The sequence below is a fragment of the Tetrao urogallus genome (genome assembly GCF_951394365.1).
Source record: "Tetrao urogallus genome assembly, chromosome: 19".
In the NCBI taxonomy this organism is placed as follows: domain Eukaryota; kingdom Metazoa; phylum Chordata; class Aves; order Galliformes; family Phasianidae; genus Tetrao; species Tetrao urogallus.
In genome coordinates, this window is record NC_136832.1 from 8,270,914 (window position 1) to 8,295,794 (window position 24,881).

General features: G+C 53.6%; 1 protein-coding gene across 1 annotated transcript; it reads left to right on the top strand.

The window, feature by feature from the left end:
* Positions 1–234: 234 nt before the first annotated feature.
* On the top strand, positions 235–9,474 carry NACC2 (NACC family member 2; the record flags this gene model as incomplete). Its single annotated transcript, XM_079544773.1, has 5 exons — positions 235–1,099; positions 5,517–5,684; positions 7,499–7,604; positions 7,858–7,955; positions 8,975–9,474. 5 exons carry the CDS (start codon positions 235–237, stop codon positions 9,472–9,474), a joined length of 1,737 nt encoding a protein of 578 aa, XP_079400899.1.
* Positions 9,475–24,881: the final 15,407 nt, after the last annotated feature.

Consider the following 24,881-nt stretch of genomic DNA (forward strand, 5'->3'; position numbering starts at 1 on the left):
ACATCCCTCGCTGTCCTCCATGAGCATTGCTTAAGAGCGTCGATAAGCGATTTTATAAGGAACTGCTTTGCTGCGTTGGCTCCAACCACGGCTTGGAGCCTTCGGCGTTACCGTGTGCCTCCGAGCTGTCTGAAAACACTGTTTCTCTCTCCCTGCCTTCTCCCTTTTTCAGATGTGCCCTACTTTGGATACCCCTGCATTGAATGCCTGAGGAGCTCCGGCGGATCCTGAGCCATGTCGCAGATGTTGCACATAGAGATTCCCAACTTTGGGAACACCGTGCTGGGCTGCCTGAACGAGCAGCGCCTGCTGGGGCTGTACTGCGATGTCTCCATCGTGGTGAAGGGCCAGGCCTTCAAGGCACACCGTGCCGTGCTGGCTGCCAGCAGCCTCTACTTCCGAGACTTGTTCAGCGGGAACAGCAAAAATGCCTTTGAGCTGCCGGGGACGGTGCCCCCTGCTTGCTTCCAGCAGATCCTCTCCTTTTGCTACACCGGCAAGCTCACCATGGCGGCCAGCGAGCAGCTGGTGGTGATGTACACGGCGGGCTTCCTGCAGATCCAGCACATCGTGGAGAAGGGGACAGACTTGATGTTCAAGGTGAGCTCGCCCCACTGTGACTCTCAGACCGCCATGATCGAAGACCCCTCCTCAGAGCCGCAGAGCCCCTGCAACCAGCTGCAATCGGCCTCTGCGCCCTACGTCATGTCCCCCTCCATGCCCATCCCGCTCCTCACCCGGGTCAAGCACGAGAGCCTGGAGCTGCCGCCGGCCGCCGTGCCGGGCCTGCCTGCCAAGCGGCCCCTGGAGCCGGGCGCACGTGATGGCCCTGCAGGAGCAGGCCCTGCTGCCGGCCCGCTGAAGCTGTCGCGTGTCTCCTACTATGGGGTGCCCAACCTGGCCTCCCTCCTGCCCACCGTGCAGCAGGTGCAGTACTCGCAGGGGGAGCGCACCAGCCCCGGCGCCAGCAGCATCCCCACCACCGACAGCCCCACGTCCTACCACAACGAGGAGGATGAGGAGGACGACGAGGCGTACGACACCATGGTGGAGGAGCAGTACGGGCAGATGTACATCAAGTCCTCGGGAGGCTATTCTGGTAAGGAGCGCGCTCTGTCCTTTGGCTTTCCGCTCTCCACGAGGTTTTGCTCGGTCCTTCTGCACTGGGTTGGAGCTGGTTGGTGAGCTGGTGGCTCTGTGGCTTTGCTGGTTTGTAGACAGTCTGGCGCTGGGACATCCCGAGGGCAGTGGCCACCTCCAAATGTGTCACGTGTCCTCCGGTGCCATGGGTCACCTTCTGGGCTGTGTGAGGCGCCTTCCCCTCGTCCCAGCCTTTTGAAATATGCGATGCAGCATGCTTGTGTCCCTTCCTCCAAACGTCATCACGTAAATCATACCCACAGATGTTCAATGGGAACAGCTGTGGGAAGGAGCGCAGGAGGACTGCTGTCCACCTTCCTGCACTAACAGCCACTCCTCTGCCAGGCCTGCCTGGTGCACTGGAGTCAAGCAGGGAAAAGCACTTCGAGTCCCGCTGATACCATTTTATTGCTGTATGGAAGCAACCACATCCATGACTCCTCTCAGTGGAGATGCTGTTCCACCATCAGGAATATTTGCCTAGTGAAGGACCCTCTAAACCTCTCTGCTGTGTCCCCACCGCAGTGCCAGGGGTCGGGGACAGGCTCTGTGCATGCACAGGGCTGTGCCAGCAGCCTGCCCTCAAGCTGAATTCAGGCTGCTTTCTTCCACGCCAGGTTTGTTTTTATTTTGTTTTGTGTTTTCTCACTGTAGAGCACGCAGGGAGTAATATGGGCTTGTCCTCAGCGCTGAGCGCTCGGAGCATTATTCTTCAGAGAAATGGGATTATAGCCTTGTGTGCTGTGTTTGCCTTTCGCCGTCATGGGGCCAATGCATAGAGAGCAGCAGAACAAAACCCATCCTGCAGGCTGCCGGGAGCCCGGGGCAGGGTGAACGCTGTGCCAAGCAGCTCTGAGCGATGCTCCGAGGCCTGGGAGCATCCTTGGGCATCCCTGAGCCCTTTGGTGTGCGTGCAGCGGGGCGTCATGGTGGAGGGAGGCTGTGCTGCTTTCTGGGGGGGCTGTTAGGATGGAGCTGTGCCCCATGCAGGGCTGCACTGCCCTCAATTTCTGCTAAAATTTCTCTTCCACAGCCGCTCCGTTTCGAGGGAGTTTCCTGTTTTAATGAAGCCAGCTCTGGTATCGGGCTTCCTGGAAAACGGGGCACACAACAAAAGAGATTAAAAAAAAAAAATAAAACCTAAGCTATTCCATTATAGTCGGGACTTGTAGAGCTAACTGTGTTTTAATTACTCAGGATAAAGCGTACCCTCAAAAGGTGCAGAATAATAAAACTGTAAGATGGAAGAGAGCGAGCCGGCTAATCCCACTGCTGGCATGGAGCTCCTGCAGCCTCACAAAGGTTGGGGGGAGGGGGCAGCCGCTTCAAACAGATTGCCAGGGTTTCCAGGAGCCCCGTTTGGAAAAACAAAAACAAAGCGAAGGAGAGCGCGGCACATCGAGCCCCGGATTTCAGGCATTTCTTCTTTTTCCTCCCCCTATTTCTATGCTTTTCCCCCCACCCGGCAGTGCTGGGTTGGCTCTGACAGCAGCGTTGCCCAGAGCTGAGCCCCGAATTCGTGCTTGTTTGCTCACACCCAGCCCTGTTCTACGCTCAGGAGCGATCTCCACAGCCGAGCTGTGAGATGTGCACTGTGACCTTGGCAAAGGGCTTTGCTGGGAGGAGAGGAGCGGGACGCAGCCTTGCTTAGTGCTGAGAACCTGCAGTGTGAACCTGAGGAAAATCCCTGGGATGCGGGGAAGGAGCTGCAGAGGAGCACGAGGACAGGTGCACACCTGGAGCACCGTGGTGGCAGCGCCGCAGCAAAGTGCCCGATTCCATCCATTGCTCCGGATGTGGAGCTGCTGAGGCTCAATGAGGTTCCTAACATCTGATCGGAGAAACGCTCAACTCGAGGAGATGTTAAACAAAAGCCCAAGTATTTTTATCCCTAATTACAGCGCCGTGGGCCCACTCTGAAGTGGGCTGCAGCAGGACGTGCAGATGCGCTGCTCTGCGCGCTGCTCCCGGCTCACTGCTTGCACCTGCAGCACGCTGATGCTGATGGAAGCAGCGGGGTTGTGTGAGGTGAGGCTCCGACCCCTCTGCCTGTCACTGCTTTTTTTTTTTTTTTTAGGCAGAGGGGGGAGATCTGGATGCAGCAGAGCTCCAGGATGGCAAAAGACTGGGCTTGGAAGTTATGAAATCCCGCACTGACAGGAACGCCTGTCATTAAAAATTCATCTAAAATAGCCATTATGGAAGAGTTGTGGTAATTAGCTGAGAGAATAGTTTTCTCTCTCCTGGCCTCTGATTCCTGACAGTGAGGAAGGAGGGCACGAAGCAGCCCAGGATCTGCAGTGAGCAGCCCTGACCTGCTGCTATCCATAGGCAGCAGGAACAGTGCGAGCAGTAGGGCTGGGCAGGAGGATGTGACCCGCGAGGGATCGGGACGTCTTTTAGGACTGTGGGCAGCATTGGTTCCCCCTGGTTTTGCACAGGAGCTGTGTGTGCATTCACCCCGTGCCCTGGGTCAGGCACCGCTGCCCTTTTTAGGCATTAAACTCATGGCGGTTTCCCCCCCGTAAAGCACAGATGTTTAATTTTAGGCTGGCAGATGTTTCACTCCTGGCTGAGGTCTGCAGCGAGGCAAGATAGGGGTATTTATAAAGCGGTAATATTTTTCCTATACTAATTCCAGATTACCTCCCTGTATAAATAGGTCACAAATCAAATCTCTGCATTCCAGCACGTTGTTATACATGTCCCGTTTGTGCAATGTAAACCAGCACAGGCAGGGCTGTGCCGCTCTGAGGGCTGGCTGTGCTGTGCCAGGGGATGATGCGGAGGGGGGAGACCGTGGCCTGCAGGATGTAAGCTAATGGGGTAAAGCTGTTTGGAAAGGAATTCCTCAGGAGAGAAGGTGAAAACGATCCATGCGTTGGCACAGAGCAGATGGAGGTGATTTTGTAGCCGTGGGCTCATGACTTGTGGCTTCCCATTGCAGCTCTGCGCCCGGGCGCTTCCCACTGCAGTGCTCTCTGCTGCATCCTCACAAGTTGCAGATGCAAAATGAAATCCGTGCCTGGCGTGCAGCTCTCTCTGCTTCCTCTGCAGTGCTTCCTGCTCCCCTGGCCGGGGTGGGCTCAGTCCAGGCAGAGCTGCCCCAAACAATGCCCGGCATTGTTCGCGTTGGAAGGAGCTGCTGCCCTCTGAAGATCCACATTAATTAGCAGCGAATACTGTCCTGTTCTTCCGAGCACAGTGGCCAAACAGAGTTGCTTTCTTTGAGAACATGGGAGCAAAGTGTCCCTTGTGCTCTGCATCTTTACATAACTGTTCTGTGCCGTGCCGGCCGTCTGCTGGGAGCAGTCCTGAGCATCCTAGGGCTTGTTGGTGGCACCGAGTTTGTGCTCGTGTTGGATCGAGGCTGATCCCAAAAATGAGTTGTGCCCATGTGTAAGGAGGAGTTGGTAGACAGCAAGACAGATGTGACCGAAGTGTATTAGTGGATTGCCCCAGATTTGTTTCTCAATGGGAAATCAGTGTGTGAGCAGTGGTAGAAGGGTGTCTGTCCCACCTGCTGCAGGGGCTGGCTGCTGCACTGCTTGCACAAAGACGTGGCCAGGCAGTGCTGCAGGGGGGCACGGCGCGTGCAGAGCATTGCTAAGGGGTGGCTGGGGTCTACAAAGCCCCTCGTGCACAGGTAGCACAGAGAGCACCAGCTCTGTGCCACAGCCCTGGCTGCCAGCTGCTGCTTCAGGGCTGTGGGAGCACGGAAAGCTGTGGGTGAATGTTGGCTTTGGCTGCGTTTGCGCTGTGCTCGGCCAGCTGTGCGCTGCCCGTTATTTTTGGGGTGCAGCAGAGTTGTGGCAGTCCCTTCTGTTCCTGCCTGCGCACTGAGCACAGCTCTGCCTTGATGGAGAAAGGTGCAAGCCTGGAAGCAGAAATGTGGTCCCAAAGTGCTGTTGCTGGGATGGTGCAGCGGGTCAGCCCCGTGCACTGCAGGGCTGCTTGGTGTGCTACTGCCCTCCGAATGGGTCTGCAGATGGGGCTGTTGTATGCGGAGAGGGGAAATGTGATTTCAGCAGGAGAAGCAGTTAGGGTACCGAAGGAGGTATTATGGAATTTGGGTGATCTGTTGCCTGTTTTGGAGCCCACCGTTGGGCTGTCAACCCACCCCATGGAAGCCTGGGGAAGCCGTCTCCACATGCACACCCCATTTGCAGGTGTGGAGAGCAGCCTGCCCACACCAGGGAGTCAACTGGAGGCAGGCAGAGCATCGCTGGGTGCAGGAGCCTTCCGTGGCACCAAGCCCCTCTGCGGGCTGCACTGCTGCCATCCAGGGCCTTGTGGAGAAGCAGCAATGCACCCTCCTGGTCACACCACACCTCCCCCGTGCACTGCCTTAATCTATTTCCTTTTCAATTTTTAAGTTGCACAAGAAAAGCCGGAGCAGATCCCGCTGGAGAACCGCTCCTGTGTCCTCATCCGCCGGGATTTGGTTGCCCTCCCAGCCAGTCTCATCAGCCAGATCGGGTACCGCTGCCACCCGAAGCTCTACTCCGAGGGGGACCCTGGGGAGAAGCTGGAGCTCGTGGCAGGTAATGAGGGGCAGCACCTCTTGGCTTGGGAACCGCTGCAAACCTCTGCTGCTGTCCTGCCTGAAACGTGTTCTTCCTCTTGTGCCGCTGCAGGAGCCGTGCGTGCCCTTGCTTTGTCTTTCTGGATTATTCATCACCAATCATCTTTAAAAAAAAAAAAAAAAGTTCTGAGTTTCCTTTAATTTGCTGATAGAAAAATGTGTCATTAACAGGATTTATTCAATTGAATTAATTTAGCATTTTAATTGAATTCTGCAGCTTGTGTTCTTCCTGATTGGTGTGGGCTGCGTGGCAGTTGTGTTTGGATTTAGATGCACAGATCTTTTTTTTTTTTAGTATAAAAAAATAATAATAATTCATCAGACTAAAAGATTTACAAAGCAACGGAAGTGAAATTGGTGCCGGTGAGCAAGCTTTGAAAAACCCATTCAAAAATGGGGGGTGTTTCAAGCTGCCTGGCTGGGAGGAAGAGAAGGGATGGGATTTGCTTGGACCTTTCCCCCGTCCTTATTTTCAGAGTGGTGGGAAACGTGCAGGCAGTGGAGACCTGGCTGCCCCCCAGTGCTGGGTTATGGCCCTGCTGGGTGCAGGACGGAGCCCTTGGGCTGCTGCCATGGGTCTGTATTGCAGAGACCAGTGCATGGCTGCAGTGCCCAGACCTGATTCCAGCCCCACGAGCCGTGGGCTGCTGCACATTCCTCCACGCTGCAGTGCCCCATGACACAGCATGAGCTGCTTCCCCCCACCAGCTCACTGCATTTGGTGAAGTGACCCGTGCAGTGCCCTGCTGAGGGACGTGGCAGTCCCACTCTGCGCTCCTTCATCTGTGCCTGATTGTCTCTGGGTCGGAGCAGGATTGTGGCTGTGCTCTACAGAGGGGGCTGGTTGCACTGGGCAGATCTGTGCTGGCAGACAGGAGCCGTAGTTTACATGGGATCAGGAACATTCATTTTGTGCCCGTTTACATTTTGAGTGAGACTTCTTACAAGCACGAAGCGGTGCGGGTTATTTCCACGGTGCACGCTGCAGGCTGGGGGCACCTCAGCTTCATTTACATTTTTCCATCTGGAAAAAGAGATGAATGTCTGTACCCAGCAGCAGCTGCCTGGGCTGTTTTCCCTCTGCCGGAGTGGAGCTGCCCATGGCAGCACTCAGCATTCCCTCTGCTGGTTCATCCCGTGCCATCGCACTGCAGCCCATTGATTGCTGCCCCGCATCCTTCAGCACGAGCCTCTGGGAACCCCCCCCGAGCTTTTCCCTTTGTCTCAGGCTTTCCTGCCACCGTGGATTCTGCAAACTTCAGCAGCTCTGTCTGCACAGCCTTAAGCTGGCCTTGCGACGGTGGCAGTAAATCCGATGGGCGGACGCAGTGTGCGGAGCTGCTGTGACATCCAGAGCAGCGCTCACACATTTCCACCTGCTTTTGTGCATGAAATCTGGGCTCTGGGCACTGTCCCTCAAAGCTAGGAGGGATTCTGTTTCTCCAGTAGGTGTTTGTATATCTTGAGAGCAAAGGGTGTCCTTATTTCTGTGCTAGATGGGGATTTTGCTCTCATTTTACTGACGTTCTCCACTCTTTCGCTCGAGAAAAGAAAAAGCCAATCGCTCTGGGCTTCTCTTCCTTCAAAGAGAACAAACAGTCCGGTTGTATATACAGTACCACGTGTTCTGTGTGTCTTTGCAGAGTGGAAAAATAAAATGCTCTTGTTTGGCTCCTGCAGACCATCCTGCACACACCGCCCATTGCCGGGCTCTCGCCCTGCCCTGCAGCACAGCACAGCCCATCCTCACCCCCGGTTCTCCCTCTCTTCCAGGCTCAGGTGTTTACATCACGCGGGGGCAGCTGATGAATTGCCACTTATGTGCTGGTGTCAAACACAAAGTCCTCCTGAGGCGTCTCCTGGCCACGTTCTTCGATCGGTACGTCCTGCTCCCCGAGGGACCCCAAAGTATTTGCTGGAGTTGTGAGTGTGCCGGCAGATGATGTGTGAATGTGTCACCCCCTGGGTCTGCCACACGTCTGTGCCATTTCCCAGCAATGCCTGAACAATGTCCAATTCCTTGCCTTAAAACCTCCGATCTCGGTGCCCCTCCCTGCAGGCACTGAAGGCACTGGGTGCCCCAATGGGCCTTGGGTGCCCGGTGTGAAGGTGCTGCTTTGCCTTTCCTGCAGGAACACCCTTGCCAACAGCTGCGGAACCGGAATCCGCTCCTCCACGAGCGACCCCAGCAGGAAACCTCTGGACAGCAGAGTCCTGAACGCCGTGAAACGTAAGGAGAGGGGTTTGCTGCTGCTGGGGTGGAACTGCATGCCGAGGGCAAAGGCAGAACCTGAGCAGGGAAGGCCGTCTCTGTTACGCTACAGGGGGCGACGTTATGGCGAAATTAGGTGACAGGGAAGTTGATTTTGTAATGTCAGTTTTTTGGTCTGAATTTAATTTTTTGTTTGGCAGCATCTTAATAGGAAGCGTCATCGCCACTTGACTGTTTCGCTGTGTTTTAAAACGTCCATTTCGCAGTTAATTATGGGGTGCTCTAAGAAGGAAATCAAAATGATGGCTTTTGGCAGCACTCAGTGCTGGATACTGCTGGACCGGGTCTGGCTGCCCTGGCTTTCGTGCCCTGGGCTGTCTGAGGCCAAGGCCCCGGGGATTGGGCTGCTGACCCTCCATAGGGAGCTGCCTTTGGCACCATGCAGCCCATCCCACCTGCTCTTGGTGTATGGTGGAGAGGAAGGGTTCTGTCACCCTGCTGGAGTCTGCATGGCGTATTTACTGACTGTAAATGTCACCCTGAGCTCTGCAGAGAGGAACGGAGCGGCGAATGTTGAGAAGCACTGCAGGGTCTGCTGCCTGGGTGCGGAGCTCCCACAGCTCTGGCCAGGCCGGCAGTGCCCCAGCTGAGCTTTGCTGTTGTGTATCAGGGCATCCCAAAATCAGGATGATTTTTCAGGCGTTTCACAGGGAAATATCCAGTGCACGAGCTGTAGTTGGTCATTACTCATCACGGGTTTTGCTCTGTAACATCGGAGTTGTTGGTGGATCCATTGGTGGGTGCCTTCCCAGCTGGCGGCTGGGCCTGGTGGTTGGGAACCCACTATCCTGGGGCTCGGTCCCTCTCCAGCCCCCTCCTCCAGCCCCCATCTGCCCATCCCTCGGGCTGAGGAGCGCTGTTCTCAGTGTGGCAGGGAGCTCTGACCCCCATCCAAGCACTGGGCTGCAGTGAGCCCTGCACTGGGGCCTGGCGCTGCTGCCCGCCCGCCTCAGCGCCGTGTATCCCTGTCTTTGCAGTGTATTGTCAGAATTTTGCCCCGAGCTTTAAGGAAAGCGAGATGAATGTCATAGCAGCTGACATGTGCACCAATGCCCGCCGGGTCCGCAAGCGTTGGCTCCCGAAGATCAAATCCATGCTGCCCGAGGGGATGGAGATGTACCGCACCGTGATGGGCTCCACCACAAACAGCGTCCCTCTGGATCCCGAATTCCAGCCCAGCTCTGCTCAGGTCTTTGAGCAGCAAATCTATGCAGAAAGGAGGAGCGATTCAGGAACTATAGTAGCACTGAGAACTAACACAGTGAGCGTCGATCTGAGCAACGGATCCAGCCAGTCCTTCGAACAGAGCGAGGATGCCGAGGGCGCCGGCTCTGTCATACAGGAGGCGGCTGCCACGGATGCCATGGCATCGGATACCCAAAGCACTCCCCAACCTTTTGAGCAGGGCTCGGGCCCCTCCAGCCGGCCCGAAACTCCGGTGAGAAGACAGGATGGCACTTATGGAGGGACTTTATAGAGAGAGCAAACGTTTTGTGACCTATAAGGGATCTGTAATACTAAAGCTGCTTGCATGCATTACTAATACAAAACAAAAATGTGATCAAGCCACTTACCTACTGAACTGCTACTGTTGCCTGAAAAAAATGTGATTTTTATTCTGCTTGTATTTAAAATTTATGAAGGAAATAATCGCATTCGTTATACTGTAAACGATAGGTCTGTGGCGACCTACTTAAAAAAAGAGAAAACTATCGGGCTCCTTTTTTTGATATTCCTGAGGTTAGTCTATGCGATTGTAGCTTTTTTTTTCTTTTTTTTTTTCCTTTTTTTTTTTTCCTTTTTTTTTTTCCTTTTTTTTTCCCTTTTTTTTTTTAAAGAAGGGGAGGAGAAATGCTCGATGCCCCCCCCCCCCCCCATCACCACCCATCCATTCCTCAGCTCAGAAGTCCAGCCATCGCTCACCTTGTCCTCGGTAGCGAGTTGTGCGTCGTGGAGCGCTGGGGCGCGGGCTGCTGGGCTGCACGGGGTGGGGGAAACTGCTGCGTGCTTCTGTTGGTGGAAGGTCAGGAGGATGCAGGACGTGGCTGTTCCTTTCGCTGCCCGTCTCGGTGCTGCTCGGTTCCTCTCCCCCTCCTGCTCTGAGCTGCTCCGCTGCGCTGGGTTCTCCTCTCCCCTGCGCCCGCTCCTATGTCCGAAATGGACTGGGGGCGCAAAGGCTGTTTTCTTTTTTGTTCTTTTTTTTTTATTAAAGAGCTTTGTACCCCTTTTTGGCCTTTGGCTCGTCCTGCTGGGAAGAAGCCCTCACACCCAACTGCCTGCCGCCCATCCCAGGCTGCTGTCCCTGGGGCACGGCGATGGAGCTGCGGGGCTTCGGCTCAGCAGGACGCGGTCGGCTCAGTGCTGGGATGGATGGAGGTGCGCGGTGCTGCGCAGCGGTGCTGGGCATGGGGCAGCCCTGGCATGGCTGAGGATGGCTGCTTTTGCTTTTATTCTTGATTTTTACTGTGACAGAAGGGCCTGCGTTAGGGTACTTAGGGTGTGTTCTGCAACGGGTCCGGGGCTCTGGATGAGTGCACCACAAGCGGTCCGCTTTGGGCTCCTGGAGCTCTTTCTTTCTTTCCCACTTTGGTTCCTGGATCCAGGCAGCGCTTTGCTCAGGGTTTCCTTCCGTCTCTGTGTTGAAATTTGGGAAGTGGAGGGGCGAGAGGCTGACCCTTCTGTTTTCTTCTATACTTGAAGCTGTTTTTTGGCACCGTGATACGAAGCTGTCCGGCGCTTGGCCCGTTCTGCTGTTTTTTGCCCCGAGACCAAGAAATGCCAGGCTCCTCCCTGCCCCCCGACCCTGGACAGCACATGGGGCAGCCCCTGCTCCAGCCCCAGCAGCAGTGGCTGTGACACGGGGCACAGGACTGCCACTGCCCCGGCCCCATTTGCACTTTACCCACATCCACCATCACCCGCTCCTCCCGACGCGTGGTGCTGCCCCAGCCCAGCACAGCTGTGATTCGGGCTTCCCCTCCCACCCTCCCCATGGAGCTGAGGGTCCCACAGCCCAGGGTTCCCCCCGCTGCCCTCCAAGGTGCCCCCTGCAATGCTGGCTGCCCAGTGAGGGGCTGAGCATCCCTGCTCTGCGCCTGTGGGGAGCGCCGTGGGGCCTCCTCCTCCTCACCCCTTTGGATGGGGCTGCGTGGGCTCCCTGCTGGCTCGAGGGGCCCCGAGCAAAGCGCTCCCAGACAGCCCAGGGACAGCAGCAGCAGTACTTGAATGGCTTAGGGCAGAGAATCTGGAGAGAGTCGAGTTGCACAGTGAAAATATATATTTTTATACCTAGCACAACTTCCTGTATATTTTTGGGGTTCTTTCTTTCCTTTTATTGTTTTTTCCTTTTTTTTTTTTGCTTTTCCTTTTTGTTGTTGTTTTTTCTTCTTTGATTTGGGTTCGTTTTCTTACTTCTTATTACTAGGAAGGCAAACTTCTAAAATGTGAAGGGCGTTGGGTTTCTCCTTATCTGGTAGATGAGGGCAAGCATTTTGCACTAATGTTTCCTGTGTGTGGAGGATTAATGATATGTTTGACAATGTTATGTGGATGATGATTGTATTCTTCCGACAAACACAACCAAGTTACCCCTTTGAAACACTGAATGTAACGCGAGAACAGAGCAGTCCATCGATTGTATGCGGCTTTCCTGAGTGCCTTAGAATTTTTTGATCCTTTTTGTTTCTTCTTTTCTTTTGTTTTTTTTTTCTTTGTTTTCTTTTTTTTTTTTTTTTTTCCCAAGGAAAACAGATGGAGAGAATCAGATCATAACCAACTCCTTCCTCCTCTTTGTTTACGACACTATTTTAAATTATAGAATTTGGGGCTGCTTTATAATGTGAATAGGAAACTGCATTCATCTAGGTCTGATAGTGTAAAATCAGAGCATCAGTATTTATGGTATGTCTGCACCTTTATTCCTATGCTTGACTATTAGCAATATGACATGTATATTATATATCTAAAGTTATACCAAGCACCTTTAAAGAAATCAGAGCGCGTGCTCCGTGCAGCCCCCATGCCCCCATATCCACACATCCCTGTGCCCTCACATCCCTGTGTCACCACATCACCCTGTCTCCACATCCCCACAGCCCCGTTCCTCAGCTCCCGGCAGCACAGGGTTGCAGGACCCTCCTCCTCCCCGCCGTGTCCCAGCAGCGGTGCGGTGCCATTCCCACCCCGCTGTGAGGTTTCACGTGGGGCTGGTGGCCACACGGAGCCACCGGAGCAGGGATCGATGCCTTTCCTTGTCGTTTTCCTGCTAAGCTTTTGTCGGGATTGCTTGTATTTACAGAAATAACTCGCTGTGAGCGGAGCAGGGCGTACGGGCCGTTAACCAACCGAAAACCGAGAGCCTCCGCCGGCTGTAAATCCTGAAGGCGGGGAGCTCACGGCCGTCTGGGGCTCCAACTGCTGTTTCCAAGTGTCCCTGCTGTACAGACGTGTCACGTTGTCGGCCCAGGCCTCGGGGCTGCCCCAAAGCCGGGGCTGTCGGAGCTCTGTGCACCCGGTGGGCGCCGCCATGAGTTTCTTCCACTGTTATAGAAGCGTTTTGCACAACGACGGTTGGGTTTTTATGTCGAAGTTTAAAAAAAAACAAAAAAACAAAAAAAAAAAAAAAGTAATAATAATAATAAAAATAATAAAGAATAAAATATATATATATATATATTAAAAGAAGAGGGGGGGGAAAAAAAAAAAAAAAAGGAAAAAAAAAAAAAAGCCAAAACTCGCAATACTATTTTTAGCAGACAGGAGAATAAATAAACGAACAAAGACGAAACGAAAGAAACGAACGGAGCGGATGGCGAAACGACGCCGCAGGGCGAAGTTCTGAGCCGCCCTTCGGCTCGGAGCGCTGCGGCGTTGACCTTCGGGCGCTTTGGGGAAAGGCAAAGCGAAGGGCTGAGCGGCGCCGCCGTTCGTTCGGCAGCGGCCCGGCGCTGCGCGCAGTACTGTGACTCCACGACTGTTATCGCGGTGCTGTCGGAGCGCCCCGCAGCACCGCTGAGCTCTGTCTCTCAGCCACGGACGATGCTCGCTTCCTTTTGTTTTGGTTGGTTTTTTGTTGTTTGTTTTTTTTTTTTTGTTTTGTTTTGTTTTTTTAATTTCTCCTTTGATCGCGCATTATTCACTGGTATTTATGTGCTCTTTGTGTAGTTATGACTGTTATTTTGTAGCCACGGCTGACGCCATATAGAAGTAACTAAAATGAGAAATAAAAGGTTAAGGACACCCCCCTCCCTCCCCCTCCCCCCGTTGGAACTGTGCTCACAGCTGTTTTCAGATGACGGAAAATCCATTTCTGAGAAAGGAAGACGCGGACGGTGCGACCATTCATTGTACCAGGCTTTGTAAAGTTCACATTTACAGAATAATAAAGGAGATGATGATTGCAGCCCTGCGTGCGTCTGTGCCACAGCCGGGGCTGAGCGCTGCTGCTGGGGGGAACAGAACCGACCTCGAGGCCGCGGCTCCTCTCCTCTCCTCTCCTCTCCTCTCCTCTCCTCTCCTCTCCTCTCCTCTCCTCTCCTCTCCTCTCCTCTCCTCTCCTCTCCTCTCCTCTCCTCTCCTCTCCTCTCCTCTCCTCTCCTCTCCTCTCCTCTCCTCTCCTCTCCTCTCCTCTCCTCTCCTCTCCTCTCCTCTCCTCTCCTCTCCTCTCCTCTCCTCTCCTCTCCTCTCCTCTCCTCTCCTCTCCTCTCCTCTCCCTCCTCTCCCCTCCTCTCCCCTCCTCTCCCCTCCCCTCCTCTCCTCTCCCCTCCCCTCCTCTCCCTCTCCCTCTCCCTCTCCCTCTCCCTCTCCCTCTCCCTCTCCCTCTCCCTCTCCCTCTCCCTCTCCCTCTCCCTCTCCCTCTCCCTCTCCCTCTCCCTCTCCCTCTCCCTCTCCCCCCTTCTTTGGCTTTTTCCTCCTGTTTTCTTTTTCCCCCCATATTTTCCTCTTTTTTTCACTTTTCCCCCTTTTTTTCACCTTTTTTCCCCTTTTGCCCTTTTCCCCCCTTTTTTCTTTTTTTCTTCTTTTCCCTTTATTCCCCTTTTCCTTTTTTCTTTCCCTTTTATCCCCCCTTCCCCTTTTTTCCCCTCTTTCTCCCCTTCTTTCCCCTTTTCCCCTTTCCCCCATTTGTTCCTCCTTTTTCCCCTTTTTCCTCTTTATTTCCCTTTTTCTCTTTTCCCCCTTTTCAACCTTTTCCCCGTTATTCTCCATATTTCCATTTCCCCCCCCTTTTCCCCCTCTTTTTTCCTTTTTTTCCTGTTCTCCTTTCTATTTTTCCCTTCTTTCCCTTTTTTTTCCTTCTTTTCCTCTTTATCCCCTCTCCCCCCCCATTTTTTCCCCTTTTCCCATTTTTCCTCTTTATTTCCCTTTTTTTCATTTTTCACCCTTTTTCAACCTTTTCCCTTCTTCCCCCCTTTTTCCCCTTTTCTCCTTTTTTTCCCCTTTTCTCCCCTTTATTTCCCCTCTTTTTTCCCCTTCCCCCCCCCCCCCTTTTTCCCCTTTTCTTCTCCCCATTTCCCCCTTATTTTCCCCAACCCCACTGACCACACATCTGCACAGAACCCACGGGGAGGGGCAGCACAGCACGCAGCACAGCATTACACGAACCATTCCCAACTGATTTATTCTAAATGAGTTGTTATCATCAGAATTTTCCTTACGAGCGGCTTTTCTTGCAAACGTCAGTATTTCAGAAAAAAGCCCCAACAGCCAACCATCATCCGACCGCTCCAATATTTCAAACTGATTACTTATAAACACCATTGCTAAAATTAGGCCTTTGGTGTGCAGCATTGTCAGAGCGGCTGTATTATGATGTGCGGAGAGCACGGAAAGATAAATGAGTTATTTAACCAAGCAAACGGCGCTGCTGCAGGAATGTGCAGAGAGAAACGTGCTGGGAAGGGGAGCAGCTCGCCGTGCCCCGTGCTGCTGTGCTCCTTTCGGCACACGGAGCCCCACAGCCTGCAGGCGGGGCTGCAGCCGCTTCCCTGCCCCTGCCCTGACTTCTGCCTGCACCGAGCAAACCCACAGGGAGCCGCTCCACGGCCGAGGTCCCCGCTGGACTGCAGGCTTTGGCTGCCTTGGGGCCCTTTGCAGATAAGTGCTCGTCTTTTGCAGCGCCGCATCGGCTGCATTGGTCACCGCAAGCAGCACTGACCATTGCCAACAGCACTGCTCGTTGCTAACGTTACTGGATGGTGCAAATGGCACTGATCGTTGCAAGTGGCGTTGGCTATTGCAAGCAGTGTCAGTCATCACGAGTGTGATTGGTCACTGCAAGCAACACTGGTCATTGCAAACGGCACTGGTTGTTGCAAACAGCGTTGGGTCATTGCAAATGGCATTGACTGTTGCCAATGGCATCGGTCACTGCAAACACGGTTGGCTGTTACCATTGCTGCCCTTGGCACCGCAGAAGGAGCGAGGCAGAGCTGCACCCAGCAGAGCGCAGCCCCGCAGCAATAAACCTGGCAGAGGAGAAGTCCTGATTTATCAGCATTGTAGCACAACGTAAGTTCCACCCAAACCTGACAGCAGCACCTGCCCCGAGCAGAAGCACAGCGGGCTGAGCCGGCCCTGGGAACACCTGCCTGCTTTTGGGGATGCAGAGGTTTCCCTCCCGCCCTGCCCAGCTGTGAAACCACTGGGAAATGCTGGACGTGGCCCCGTCCCTGAGCTGCTGCCCGGGGCACTGGGGGTGTGCGCTGCTGGGGCTGGGGGTGCCCCACTGCCTCTCTGCAGCCCCGAGTGTGAATGAAGGGTGAGATTTATGCCGGAGAGGAGCAGCGAGCAGCGGCCATAAATCACGGCCATGAGCGCTCCCTGCACCGGTGGCTGAGGAACACTTCACAGCTTCTCTTATTTATATGCATCTTTTGCACCGAGCCATTTTATAATAGACTGTGGAGCAGCACTCCAGCACCGACGGCGGCTGATATATATCGTGCAGGACAGAAAATACAAATAAAGGGTGAAGGGTGGGAGCTGCATCATTCAGCTGCTCACAGCGCTGCCTCCCCTCGCCTGCCAGGCCCTCGGCTGCACCGCCTCTGTGCTGACCCTGCTGGGTGGCTCTGGAGCCCACAGTGATGCCACCACGGTGATGCCTGGGCTTTGCAGGTGCCCATGGATGGGCAGTGCTGGGCTGCATCAGGATTGGGGCAGCGATGGGCAGTAAGAGGGTCAGGTAATGAAGTTGCTGGCTGCTGTCGGGCAATTAATGAGTGGCCGCTGCCCCCCATCTCGCGGTGGGCTGCAGTGGGGCTGTGGGCTGAGCTGTCCCCATAATGGCAGAAGTTGCCAATAGGGAAGGAGTGCTGAGACACGGAGTAGGAGGGGAGAGAAACCCAGAGGGGCTGTAATCTCACGCATTGGCCCCGGCTGAAGTTACAGGACATAAATTACGGTGCTTAAGAGCTTCTATAATTCCCCTTCTATTTGATTCGCCATAAAGCACCGTGGTGCCCTCTGCATCCCACCACCTGATTATGCGTTCGTACCAAGACACAGCTCACGCTTAAAATAACATTACTGGAAGGGAGATGGACAAGAGAATTCATTTGAATGGAAATCGATTTGATTAGAAAGGTAAATTACCCCGACGATACGAGCAGCGTGTTGTGGTGCTGGAGAGTAACAGTAACACGGATCTGTGGCAGCACGGAGCTGGAGGTGCTATCTGTGACATTGGGTTTGCACGACGTGCGGGCAGCTCCAGCTGTGGGCTGTGTCACATCCTTCTGTCCCCAAAGGGTGCACAGGTGGGGACGTGGCAGGGTGGGACTGAGCCCAGCCAGGGGGCAAAGGTTCCCCATCCTCATGGCAGCTGCTGAGCACCAGCACGGCCGAGCTGCACGTCGCCGCGCTGGGTTATTTTACAAATAATCAATTGGTATTTAATTCCCGTGCGATAACTGTCTTATTAAATCTAAATTTAATGTGTATTTGGGAAACCCTAATTTAAAGTGTTACTGCATGCGCCATCTGGCGTGCTCTCTAAATACAAATGCAATAACATAATTCAGAATTACATCATAAAAGTAAGTTATAAGAGATTAAAATGCACAGCTCTGTTCTTCAGTCAAGGCGGATTTTATGCTTTTTCCCCTGGTTTAGACACAGATCACAGCCCAACCTCCCTGCCCCATGAATGGTGCTGTGCAGGGATTTCGGGCAGCTTTGGGGTTGCAGTGCTTTGGGGGCACGGGGCCACACATCCCAGCAACCCAGTGCTGCCCAAACCCAGTCTGATAGAGACCACGCTTGGGTGCCTCAATGGGCCTTCGTCCCAGCAGCACATCTAATACCTTTGCAGAAAAACCACCCTATTTTCTCTCTATGTTGAATGAAACATGAGATTCCTTAATAGAGAGGGAAATTAAAATCTAGTTTTATTGCAGTTCCTGTAACTGGTATCTAAGCTATTAATAATCAATCCATTCTTGCTTAAAAGCCAACATTTATCACGCCAGCTAAGATGAGCTGACGGGCACTGGGGGGAAAGTACAATTGACTGCAATTACACTTTGAAAAATGTTATCTGTGCCACTGACCACTGGGGATAAATGATGAGATTTCATTTGTTTCTTCGAGCTCGAGCTGCTCCTTCCCAACTTCTTCCTTTTGTTGCTGTTTCTTCCCTCTGGCTGCAGCTTGGGCAGGCAGGGAGGAGCTGAGAGCCTGCAGTGTGTGGGGTTGGGGCAGAGGGGAAGGGGTCAGGCAGCCCAGAGGGACCCTGCATACAGCAAGGGACACGTGGGGACACACTGCTCCCTGCACGTCCCTACGGGATGCTGCACATGGGACAGCACTCCTTGCACACCCCTGTGCAACACTGCACACAGGAACGTCACTCTGTGCTTCTCCCATGGGGTTTATTGGTTTTCTCTTTGTGTTCTACAATGGGGAGGAAGGGGCTGGTGCAGGAATTGCTTGGCCTGATTTGCTGGGACTTGGGACCCCATCCGGCCATCACCTCCTGCAGCAGAGTTCTGCACTCCTGACAGTTCTCCAGACTCCAAACTTTTCAAATGAGTTTTTGCAATTTAAAATTAATAATTGTTCTGTCTAGAACGGGGATAATTAAATGCCTGTTCATCCTCATTATTGTCAGCCTTGTGATTTGTTGTTTTCTCTGTAATAAAATTAACCGGTTTAACTAATGGGTGCCAAAACTCGATAATTAAAGCTGAACAAATAATTTGCAGCAAACAATTCACCCGCTGGGCCTGGCAGGGCTCAGGGCTTCTACCAGGGCCTTTCCCGAAGCTTTCTAAGAAAAAAGGGCTCCCATAGCAGGACGGGTTGTGCACAACCACCTGGTAATGAGGAATAGAACCGAAATTGGAACAGTTTCTGCCCTGTAAGAGCAATGGTGCACTGGCAGGGGCTGCCCATCCCCAGGCGTTTTCCAGTGCTGCACTGCGGGATGCGTTGGTGGCGTGGCTGCGGCTGGGCCTGGGGATTTCAGAGGGCTTTTCCAGCCTGAAAGGTTCCATGATTGCATGATTCTACGACTCCATCCTGGCTGCCCATCAGTAGAACCCAACGACGGCGTGTGGCGAGCCCAGCGCCTGTGATGGGGAGGGGGAAAATGCCACCTCCAACCAAGAACTGGACCTTAAAATGACTGCTATTGGCAAGGCTCCACTCTGCCGGCAGCTGAAGGGCCGTTCAGAGGTCCTGGAATTAAAGACAGAGGTTTTGATGCCCGTTACAACACAAGAGGCCACGGATGAGGCAGCGCCACGAGGCGCAGCGCAGTTTGCCGCTGCCCCAAAGGGTTTCGGGGTCCGGCGCTGCGTGAGGAGCAGCACAGCTCTGCCCCCAGCTGTGCACGCAGCCAGCGGGGCTCAGATGGAGCCGATAGGAAATGCCTCCTCCCTAGAACTTTAAATTAAAAAAGCAATGTGCTGTTTATTGGTTCTTGCCAGTGCCTCCGGAGCGGCGGGCTCATAAAGATCATATTACAGTACAAGCCATTATGCAAAGAGTTTACTATATATACATTTCTAAATGCTTCAGCAAACAGCAGCCTGCTTACGAGCAGAGCAGGATAACTGGTTCGTTTGGGGTAACAAATGATCCTTGATTTGATTTTAAATGCAATGACAGCAAAATTTATTTCTTATTTAATCACTTGCCGGAGCAGTTGAGGATGGGATGGCATTAAACCACACAATGCAGCATATGAGTACTGAATCCACTGAAATAGGCATAAGAATATATTATGTTTATAGGATAGAAAAAGATTGTACAGCAATGCGTATAACGAGAATGGGTATTTTTGTCATTTATACAGTAGCTTATATCATTATTTCTTCCCACTTCCAATTTTTCAGTAATAAAAATACAGGGGATGTGATTCTCTTTGCATTACAGATAAACCATCTTGATTCTTTATTAAATATTTTTATTAATCTGAAGTACTACAAAGCATTTGAGCAGATAAATCAGGCTCCGAATAGTCATTTCCTCTCCGCTATGGCTCTATAAAGTGGATTCATTTATGAGCGTGCAATACCAGAAAAGAAGGTTTCCATATTCATTAATGCATTCCCTTATGTTCCTATTTTCACACCCGCGCCGTGCAGGAGCGCTGGGCCAGCAGATCCCCCAGCAAAGCACAGCTCAGCCATCTCACTCTGCTGGCGGGGTGACCGTGCTGATGCTGAGTCCAGTTCCTGAGCCCAATCTTGGCACTGGAGCCAGCAGGCAGCCCTGGGGCTGGGGAGGGAATGGGGATGGGATGGGGATGGGGATGGGATGGAATGAAGAATGGGGATGAGGAATGGGGCTGGGGATGGGGATGGGGATGGGGATGGGGTTGAGGAATGGGGATGGGGTTGAGGAATGGGGATGGGGATGGGGATGAGGAATGGGGATGGAATGGGGATGGGGATGAGGAATGGGGTTGGGGATGGGGATGGGGATGGAGATGGGGATGGGAATGGGATGGGGATGGGGATGAGGAATGGGGATGGGGATGGGGATGAGGAATGGGGTTGGGGATGGGGATGGGGATGGGGATGGAGATGGGGATGGGGATGGGATGGGGATGGGATGGGGATGGGGATGAGGAATGGGAATGGGGATGGGGATGGGGATGGGGATGAGGAATGGGGATGGGGATGGGGATGGGGATGGAGATGGGGATGAGGATGGGGATGGGAATGGGGATGGGGATGAGGAATGGGGCTGGGGATGGGATGGGGATGAGGAATGGGGATGGGGCTCTCCCCATCACTGTCTGCATGCAGAGGGATGTGGTGATGGAGAGCTGTGCTGCGTTGGCAGCGCTCGGCAGCAACCGTCGCAGGAGGTGGGGGAGGCACAGAGGGATTAAAGCTATTTAAAACACAGCCAGGTGTGCAAACAAGTTTATTCTATTGTAGCAGCCAGCACATGAATCACGGGCACTGTGGAAAGGTTACGGCGTTATTTAGGGCTGCCAGGAAGATGTGACATTTGGTGAATGCCTTTGCTGAGGATGTTCCCTCCATGGATTCCGTGAATATCCACTGGGACCTCAGAAAGCCACTGCCCTGCAGCCCCATCCTGCTCCCAGCACCCGGCACCCAGCGGGGCTTTGGCATTTCAGCGCAGCAGCTGCCTGACAGCTGTTGGCTGTTGGCAATAGGAACACTGGAGCGGGGCAAAGCGCTGCTCCCCTCGCAGCCCGGCGTCCCACGGCCCCTTCCTGCCCTCACACTGCAGCTGATGAGCGGCACAGCAGAGCACAGCTGCTGGTTTTCCCCTTTTCCCCACTGACGGTGCTGGAAGTGGTGCAGGAGAGGTGGCACTGAGATTGCTTTCTCCCAGCTGTTCATCATCAGCATCGGAGCTGCCCTGAGCGGATCAGACCCAGCACAGCTGCAGGGAGCAGAGGAAAGCCCACGGGCAGGGCGGTGGGACTGCATCCAGGATGAACCCTAGCTCCAAAGCAGCAGCATCTCCTGGGGCCCGAGGCTGAGGAGTTTGGGAGGTCTCATGGAAGCGGCGCGTTGCAGGAAGGAAACGGTTATCGATGCAGAACGCCGTCCTCTCACTTCCCAGGCTGTTAGAGAGAGAAAGGACAGAGTGGAAGAGTTTTACACCTTTGCAAAACAGTGCTCAGGAAGGAAATGAGCAGCCAGGGCTTGTAATTGAGATGGATGAAAAGGCGTCCGGCTTCCCCCAAAGCGATTCAGGCAACGTACTTGAGGAGAATATGAAGTGCGCCGCTCTCTTAAGATCGCCACGCTGCAGCTAAATTATTAATGATGAGGAATGATTTCATATTTAATCTAAAGACTATTAATTACACTGCAGAAGAGCAACGCACCATCCTGAGAGCCCCTTCTCACCAGCTGAATAATTCAGCGCTGCCCCATATTTTACCTCCATGTCGAGGCGGGCAGCGCCGCGTTCCCATGCAGTGCGGAGGTGTTCAGGGCTGGAGGGGGCAGCCTATGGGGATAAGGATGACAGGGACAGATGTCAGCCCCCCATGAAGGCAGTAGGGCTGTGGGGCTGGGGGGGGAGGCTGCCATGGGGCTGAATGGGCCGGGGTGCAGCTACTCCCACGCCCAGCACAGCCCCGCTCTGTGCAGATGCAGAAGACAGATGTTTATTTGTCCAGGATTATTTGCTGATCACTGTTACGGTGATCCAAGATGATCATTAAAAAGGGCAATGGGCTGTTTAATAATAATGCTCAGAGCACGCAGCGTGCCTCGCATTATGAGGATGTTTAAGCACAAGCCCAATTAAGTCCCTTGCATCCCTGCAGAATTACCCCAGTTGTGCAAACTATTAGCCAAACTCCAGGCTCCTTGCACTTGAAGGCAATCCTGGAGGCTGGCACTCTGCTAGAGACCCATTTCTACCCTGAAGCTAAATTAAAATCCTATTGCGCTGGCGCTGCTAATATTTCCTGCTCTTGTTTCCAACAATTAAATTGTGACATCCTGCCAAAGCCTGCGAGGAGCCCAGGAAAGGATCTCCACGAGCTGCAAAGAATCCACAGCCTGCCTCTCTGCCCCCAGGTAACTGGTGGGGGGAAACAGAGGGAAGTAAAAGGTTGTTTAAGGAAGAGATGAGTATTTGGTCACGGCTTAAAAGTTGGTACTTAGAAATTCCATGAATTTTAAAATAAAGACATTGTGAGATTTGAACTTTCTTCTGAATGCTCGCAAGCAGCGGTGCCTAATACCTTCCCTGGCCATTAAGGAGCTGAGCTGGAGAGCAGCAAGCACTAAGCACCACGCTGATAGAGCAGTTACACACAGTAATAGAATTGTGTTTGGAGAGCTGCAAAGGCAGGTATGGAGACCATACATAAACAAGGCCATTACCAGCCAGAGTAAGCGGTGATAGAATTTCATGAATATCCCCACAAAAAGCTTTGTATATTTATAACAACCCACAGAGTCGTTTGGAGCTCAGTCAGGGCCTTTCGGAGTGATTCGGGAGGTAAATTGCGCAGCAGGGCTGTGCTGCCCTGCCCAGCTATGGGAGACGTGGGCTGCTGCCATGGGGCAGTGCTGGGACAGGGCACGGGGGATGGAAGCTGCTATGGGGCAGCCTTGGGGGCGCCCAAAAGGAACGATTGCTCCTCTGTCTGCCCACTGAAGTGGCTGAGGGGTGACAGACCGGCATTTCCACATCTCAGGAAAAGAATATCCAGGATTCATCGGCCTCAAAGCGCCAGGATGGGGCTTGGAATCCACACACCAGCCCTCCTCGGCATATTTATTGCTTCGATTTAAATAAATAGCTGCTTCAAACTCAGAAAAACTTCTTGCTGCAAGTTTTGCAAAACCCGAGCACGCGTGATAGCAGGCATGTAGCTCAAAGACGAGCCTAATAAAATGCTAATTGCAATTCATAAATTATATTGGGATGCCTGGGACTGTCGAAGATCCTGGATGAAGTGTAGTGTTCAATTTATCCTGCGCACGTTGCCGACAGTGCTGCCAGCCTCCTTCTTGTCCCCCTGTGTTGTTTTGTCATCTCTGTACTATCACCAATTCATCACAAAGGCAACTGAACTCTCCGATGTCCACCCACTGGGTGACTTTGTCTGCGCTACTCTATGACTTCTAAATTAAATTGTCAAAACACATTACTGAGAAAAATATTGCGAAGGGAAAGTTCTTTACCCTTTTATCCCATCTTAGGAGAGAATCAGTTTGACTTGAAGAAAACGTCGGCTTCATTATCCCTCCTGCTATCATATTTCTTCACTCAGCAGCGGCAGAAGAGAGTCAATAGGGAAGACTTGGATGACATGATGTAGCATCCCACAGGAGTTGTCTCAATAAATTCTGAGAGTGCCCAGAAATGCTGCTGGGGGGTACAGGGGGGAGGGCAGGGAAGAAGAAGGGATAATTTTCACTCTCTTTATTCCTCCCACTCTCAGACAATTTAGAAGAGATTACGGACCCGGTGGAGACTTCCCTGCTCCTCCCGCACCCGCCGGTCGGGGTGCAGCTCCTTGGGGTCCCTCCATCAGCAGACATCTGCCCAAGAGGGGCTGAGCCCAGGGCACCTGGAGGAGTCCTCACACGTGGGATCCCCCCAGAGGGCTGCCAGCATGGGGGAGCAGCTCCAAAACTGCTCCAATTCGCACCAGAGGAGAAGCCAGGCAGCACGGCCGGCTCCATCTGGCTCCTGCAGGGCTGGCGTCGTGCTCAGTACTGTGGGAGAGTCTGATGCTCGATGTGATCCCATAAAATCGTTCATCTGCAGACATCAAACAAAGGAAGCCATTCCTCCAAGGTAAAGACATGTTAGTTGCCACCTTGTCCCATTCACACGCTGGTCTTTTTGGGGCATAAAGTACCAGTCATAGGAAGCAAGTAACGCATTGTGCGCTCATTCTTTTGGCTTTAGACAACATGAACATAATAAATATATACTGTTTATTTATTCTACTGCGGTGCGAGTGCAGGAGGCAATGCCCACGTTTAAATGGGACATTTTTAAATGCTCACATTTCCTCGGCCGTTATGCATTAGCCATCAGTACTCAAATTGCCTCGTATTTGCAATTTTATGGCTACATTTCATCAAGCACACGGGAGCTGCATTCAAAGCATGAGAATAAAGCACTCCACTCGCGTTAGGCTCTGATGCAGGCGGTGGCTGCCCAGCAGAAATCTCTTTTTCCCTTTTTCTTTCTTTTTTCTTTCTTTCTTTTTTCTTTTTTTTTCTGCAGCAGTTTCAATTCCATCTGCAAATCCGAGCTCAGGGTTGAACTCAACCTGCGTGGAAATCAGTGCTGGAACGCGTCCCGACAGCTCCCAGCAGCGCCGGGGTCACCGGGTCGGTGTTCAGCCTCGCACCCAACCCGACCTTCAGCCCCTCTGTCGCATCCCAGACCCTTCAGCCGCTCCCCACAGCGCTGCGCTCCGGCCCATCACAGCTCGGGGCTGCGCTCCCCCCGCCCGGGCTTCTCTTCAGTGCCGCGTCCGCACGGGGCGCCCTCAGGCTGCGGCCGCCCGGCGCCACCTGCCGACGGAACGCGGAACCGCGCTCGACGCTGCCGGCAGGGGGCGGCATTGTGGGCGGCCTGCGGCTCCCGGCTTGCAGCGCGGCGGGAGATGCGGGGGGGGGGGGGGGAGGGCGCCTCGGCTCTTTCAGCCCCGCCCCCCCGCTCGGCTTTCACTTCCGCCGCCGAAAACTCCAACTCCCAGCAGGCACCGCGCCGCCGCGCCCTTCCGCTTCCGGCCGCCCGGTGCGCCCTCGTCCCCTCAGCGCAGCGCCGGGCCCAGCGGTGCCGGCGGCGCGGGTTCCTCGCGGCTCCTCCGGGGCTCCCGGGGTCACCTTCATGGGCCGGCGGTAGCGCGGCGGGGCCCGGGGCCGTGCTGAGGCGTCGGCGGGGCGGGGAGGAGCGGGACCGGCGGCG